Consider the following 6,000-nt stretch of genomic DNA (forward strand, 5'->3'; position numbering starts at 1 on the left):
AAGAAAGAAAGAAAGAAAGAAAGAAAGAGAAAAAAAGAAAGAAAGAAAGAAAGAAAGAGAAAAAAAGAAAGAAAGAGAAAGGAAGGGAGGGAGGGAGGGAGGGAGGGAGGGAGGGAGGGAGGGAGGAAGGAAGGAAGGAAGGAAGGAAGGAAGGAAGGAAGGAAGGAAGGACAAACGGATGAACGAACATGATAAAAGTGAGCTTCTTTCAGAGCAAACCAATCCAGCCCCGCAGAGCCACCTCTGCTATACCAAGGCTGCTGACTGGGCCACTGAATAAAAAACTGACCAACAGACAAGGCTGCATCTATTAAAATGTTTCTACTTGGGGCAGAGGTGGGCTCTGGGAATCAAACTCTATGCTCATGATAGCCATATGCCCTAACACTGAGCTATGACCACAGCCTCATTTCTATGTCTAAATGAACCACTTATATGGTCCAATTTATAGATAGAGAAAATTCACAAGAGCTCCTTTTGTGGAGAAAACTAAAAGTAAAGGCATACATTCCAGTTATACATCTTTCCTTTATGTAACAATTCAAACCATTACTAAAACTGATGTTAAATTTTTTCTCTTTGCATTCTAACTAAAATTTTCCTGTGCCTGCTTACTTGTAGTTGAAATAAACTGACCTTTAGAGAGTCTACACATTTCTCTCTATATGCTTGACAGAAAACTAAAATTATCATGTGTAATCTGAAAGGCCCCTTTACCATGATCAGTACTATCTCTGAGGTGAACAAACAATGGAAATATAACAGAAGAAATAACTTAGCCAGTGATGACTAAGACAACAGCTGATGGTAAGGGAGGTTAGTTTTAATGACTATAATTCTCATCAGCTCCCTTCCAGACACCAGAGACCGCTGTTTGGTGTAGTGGCATTAGTACAAACTCTGGAATGGGCAAATGTCTCCCAGAGCTGTTGTCCAACAGTAAATCCTCTAAATCCCAATTTCTTTCTCATCTATAAAATGGGAATATTCTACCTACCACTCAGGACTGTCACAACTGGAGACAGCACACGTGAAACACTGGGCACAATGCCTGCCTGCTAGCCTCTCGACAAACGTTCATTTCTCTGGAGCTCGCCAGCATCCTGGTCAGAGAACAACTGCCATGCAGACTTTCTTTCTGCTTCTAACTTTCACTGCCACCTCTTGAGTGACAGAGCAACTCAGAAACAACAATGAAGGTCACACTCCAGCTTTCTAACTCCACTAGCTACCCTCCCTACACCTAATGTATTAACTATTTACTTTCTGGTTGCATTTCTAAAACAACTTGAGTATCTTTTTTTCCCCTCTACTTATTTTGGGAAAACTATAAAAAGACTCTTCTAGGTCAGGTACTTCATTTAGCAACAAGCATTTTTTAAAAAGTATTAACTGTGAGCTGAATGCTATTGTGGGCACTAAGAATACATTATGAGCAACAACAAAAAGGCTCTGAATAGTCTGTATAAGCGGACATGCCACTTCATATATTTTTAATTTAAACTCCACTAAATGGGAGATCATTTTGTTCAACATTTGTTGCAACACTTCTCAGAAATTTCATAAAAGAGAACCCGAGACTTCAACTACTTTTATAGCAGTGAAACATTAGTAGTGTCTGATCGTGATTAAATTTTATTTTCTATATTCTAATTACATAGCCTTAAAATACAATGTTACTCTTCTGGGGCCAGTTTCAAAACAAAGCAATTGGTCTCACAGTAGCTGTAAAACTGCTCTTTAGTATCTGTGTCAAAGCAGCTTTGTGTATCAATTCTAATCCTATTTGAAAGATAGCTTAAAATTTCCATTCAAATCCTCAAGTATTTCTCATGCTTGGCTTCAATTTCATTAGATTTAAAAAAAATTGCTAAATACACAATATGAAAAATAAGAATCTTGCCAGGCAGTGGTGGCACAGGCCTTTAATCCTAGCACTCAGGAGGCAGAGGCAGGAGAATCTCTGTGAGTTCAAAGCCAGTCTGCTCTACAGACAGCTAGGGTTACACAGAGAAACCCTGTCTCAAAAATCAAACAAAAGAGTAGTTTTCTCATATAGACAATGTCTGTGTTTCTCTTAATATCACTCCCATCCATCAATCTCTGTGTTTCTAATTTTATTTACATGTCAACATTCTTTGCTATTGATTAATCATTAATGAACATATACTTTGAGTTAATTTTTATGACTGAATTTTCCTTTTTGACTAGAGCTACAAATCTGGGAATTGACTAAAGTAATCAAACCACTGCCACAAGGCAAAAAACTCTGTAAATACCAAGTGACTCCACGAGCTTTTACAAAACCATGACATAACTCATGATCATTAAATAATACTAATAATTTGGAAGAGTTAAGCAAAAAATGAATTTTTTGTTTTGTTTTTTTTTGTTTGTTTTTGTTTGTTTGGTTTGTTTGGTTTGAGACTTTCAATATAGCCTCAAGGTAACTTATACCAAGGGAAATTCTTCATATTGGTCACAATCGAAGACAAAAATCCCTATAAGAGTTATGCTGGGACATGTTTAAACCCAAGCAACAGAAACAGTGCAGCTGGTACATTTTCTCAAAAGAGTCCTAGCTGGCAATGACAAGCACCTTTAATCCCAGCAGAGGCAAGAGAATCTCTGTGAGTTTGAGGCCAGTCTGGTCTACATTGCGAATTTCAGAACAGCCAGGACTACATAGTGAGACCTTGTCTTAAAACAACAATAAAAAAATAAAATAAAAAGCCCTGCTCGGGGCTGGAGAGATGGCTCAGTGGTTAAGAGCATTGCCTGCTCTTCCAAAGGTCTTGAGTTCAATTCCCGGCAACCACATGGTGGCTCACAACCATCTGTAATGAAGTCTGGTGCCCTCCTCTGGCCTGCAGACATACACACAGACAGAATATTGTATACATAATAAATAAATATTTAAAAAAAAAAAGCCCTGCTCACTATAGCTTATGGCAGTATTATATCAAAATCAAATTTCTATAGCTGTTCAGAGATCTGACATGGTCAAGGAAAGGAAGTCATCCTAGAACATTTAAACAAATTAAGAATTACAAGGGACCTTCTAAATACTAGTAAAGTGGAAGGTGGAGGATTACAACATTTGGAATCATAGAAATGTCCACAGATGTTCTAGGTCTTATAATATATGACTGAAATCTTGCAAAAAATTATTTCAGTAGGGTAGAATGTAGCTCAGCAGGTGCGCCGCTTGCTGGCAGGCATGAAGCCTTGGTTCAGTCACAGGCACGGTGTAAACCAAGGGTAGTGGCACATGCCTGTAATTCCAGCTACAGCAGAAGCAGGAGGATCAGGAGCTCATGTCACACCTGGCTACAGAGCCAGTTCGCGGGCAGCCTGGGCTACATAAGAAAAGATTCCAAGTCTCACAGAGAAACTTCTTTGTTCATTTTTACCTTTGCCTCATCTGCCAGTCAAAAAAAAAAAAAAAAGACCCTTCAACTCAAGACACAAAGATCGTTAACTAACGCCTTCAAACGCCTTATGAAGGCAGACATGGGAGCATGCTGGCAAAGCTGATGCTTGAGAAAAGAGGCACCTTCTTCACCTCAGATCCGATTCCAGCTGGAGTATTATCTTCCTTCATTTCTCCTTCCTCTACCTATCCATCTCTAAAGACTCGAACCACATTCTACCTCTCCACAAGAGGTACTCTTTAGCTCACATATATATTTATAACATGCTCTTGTTACAAACTAATTTCTGAAGGTCCTTCCAGTTCTTAAGTTTTAAAATCCCACACAAGGCTTATATGTGATCAATGTAAATGATTAGTTGTGCTACCCCAATAAGAAGGTGCGCAGAAAGGAAGCAGTTCCGACCTGTGGGAGTTCCCCCTTATCCCTTTCTCTCCGAAGCAGAATCAGAAGTAAAGACAGAACTGTTCCCTTCCAATATCAGAAGTACTGGGGGTGTCATTTGCTGTTTCGGAGCTACATTCTGTCTCCCTGGCGGTGGAGCACTGAGGAACCAGGCTTGGATTACCCGAGTCTACTTAACCAGTTTGCCCTCAATTTCCCCGTATGCAAAACAAGAGTATGAGTGAGTGTCTAGAGGATATGCGTGGTGTCTAGGTCGCCCGGCTGTGGTCAACATCAAGTGATATAATGCAGTCACAGAAAGTGCTTGCCACAGTGTTTCTAGTGATGACATTGATAGCTTAGCTACATAATCAACTTAAGAATTCTTCAAATCTTACCCAGCGCTCCTACACGACGGCCCTTCAAAAATTGGGACAGAATGACAGAAAGTCTCCCCTCGGGCTATGCCCTGCACAAATGACAGCTCCAGGCAGGTTTCTTTACAATTAGCAAGACCAGGATGCACTGCAGCCCGGCCTCCGTTCCAGTTACAAGGTGTCACTCTCCACCCTGACTGCCCCCCACCCTTTAGGATGGCAAGCATTGCTTGAGCGCCTACTGGGTGCCGGAATCAGCCTCCTGCCCTTGAACACTCACGTGGGTGCGAGAGCAGGGTCAGGCAACACTCACTTGTTCTTGCGGATCCAGTCGATGAGGGCGCGCACCTCCGGCACCTCATCCAAGGAGGGGGGCTTGCCGGTGCTGAACTGGTCCGGGAAGCTACGGTTGAGGTCGCGGCCTCGGCTGTTGTAGCGGCCGCTGGTCCCGGGCGGGCCGCTGTCGCCGAGGCCGCAGTCGCCCTCGCGGGCGCGTTCGAAGCCATCAGGGTTCAGACTGGGCAGCAAATACACGTCGGTGGTGTTGAGCAAGCGGACCAGGCGCGGGTCCCCACGGCGGTAGCCCGACGCCAGCTCACGGGCCAGGTAGACCAGCACCTGGCGCGACACCGTCTCGTCGCCGTGCATGTTGCCCACCAGCTTCACCTGCGGCCGGCCAGGCAGCAGCGGCCCCGCGGCGTCCAGTCCCGCGGCGGCGGCGGTGGCGGTGGGCGGCGGCCCCAGACCGGCCGTGAGGCGCAGCACCCACAGCGGCCGACCCTCCACCGAGCTGCCGATACTGAAGAGACGGGCCAGGCCGGGCGGCCCCGCGGCCGCCGCCGCCTCCAGCGCCTCGCCCAGCGCCGCTTCGTGGTAGTAGTGGTCGAACTGGCCCTCGGCCGCCTCGGAGCCGGCGACGGTCGTCGTGGTCGCCTCAGCCTTCTTGATGTGCGCGGCCTGCGCCGAGCCCCTCAAGAGCAGCAACAGCGGCATCAACAGCAGCGGTGGCGACCGCAGCCGCCGCCGCAGACGTCCCAGCCGCCAGGGCGCCCGCTCATCCCCGCCGCTCGCCATCTTCCAGCAGCGCCGCTAACACCGCTCCGCTCCAGCGGCTCCGCACTCCGGGCGGCGGCGGCCCGCCGGATCCCCTCCGCGCCTAGCAACCCCATCCCGCCCTCCGGCCTCAGCCAATCGTGGCCCGAAATGTCTGGACGTCAGGCTAGGGGCGGGACTTTCCTTAAAGTGATCGATTTCCCTCTGGGCGTGCCCTCTCCACTCCAGTCCCTAGGGACTTGAGTCACGTTCCCTTCTTTCAGTAAGGTCCTCTTCTCTGTCTTCTCCTCCTTCTTATTTCTTCTTCTACATCTGCTCTCGGGCTTCTCTTTTCGCTCAGTCTCTTCTTTATGGCTTCTTCCCTAAAATTCTTACCCCTTTTCTCTGAGAGCTTTTACTAGCCCCCTTCTTTGTTGCAGCGTTTCTCAGCTACACTTTAACGCTTTCGAGCCGATAATCGAAAGAATTAAATGGTTCCAAAAATGCAAAACACTCCTGAGAAAATTAGTAAGTTAGGCAGAACCTACGTTGAAGAATCAAAGGCCTCCTTAGTCCCTGCTTCTTTGCACCTTTTCCCCCCTGCCGGCATGCCATTGAAGAGAATGAAACACCTGGCATACCTCATGAAGCATAAATTCATTCTATTTCTGATTTGCCACGTGGCTAGATGACTCCTTTCTGAAGGGGAAACTGTAATAGGCTCCCCCCGCGGTAATGCCGTCTGTTTCATTGGACACCCGCAAGTGTTGGAT

The 6,000-nt window shown here is 46.1% G+C and overlaps 1 protein-coding gene across 1 annotated transcript in view; it reads right to left on the bottom strand.

Annotated features, from left to right (window-relative positions):
• Cpd (carboxypeptidase D) overlaps positions 1-5,339 on the bottom strand; it is a 79,720-nt gene extending 74,381 nt beyond the window's left edge. Inside the window, exon 1 of the mRNA XM_057773789.1 lies at positions 4,509-5,339. Coding sequence (XP_057629772.1) covers positions 4,509-5,269 — 761 coding nt within the window. The 5' untranslated portion in view covers positions 5,270-5,339. The remainder of the gene's footprint in view (positions 1-4,508) is intronic.
• Between the last annotated feature and the right edge of the window lie 661 nt (positions 5,340-6,000).

Source organism: Chionomys nivalis, chromosome 7 (genome assembly GCF_950005125.1).
Source record: "Chionomys nivalis chromosome 7, mChiNiv1.1, whole genome shotgun sequence".
Taxonomy (NCBI): Eukaryota; Metazoa; Chordata; class Mammalia; order Rodentia; family Cricetidae; genus Chionomys; species Chionomys nivalis.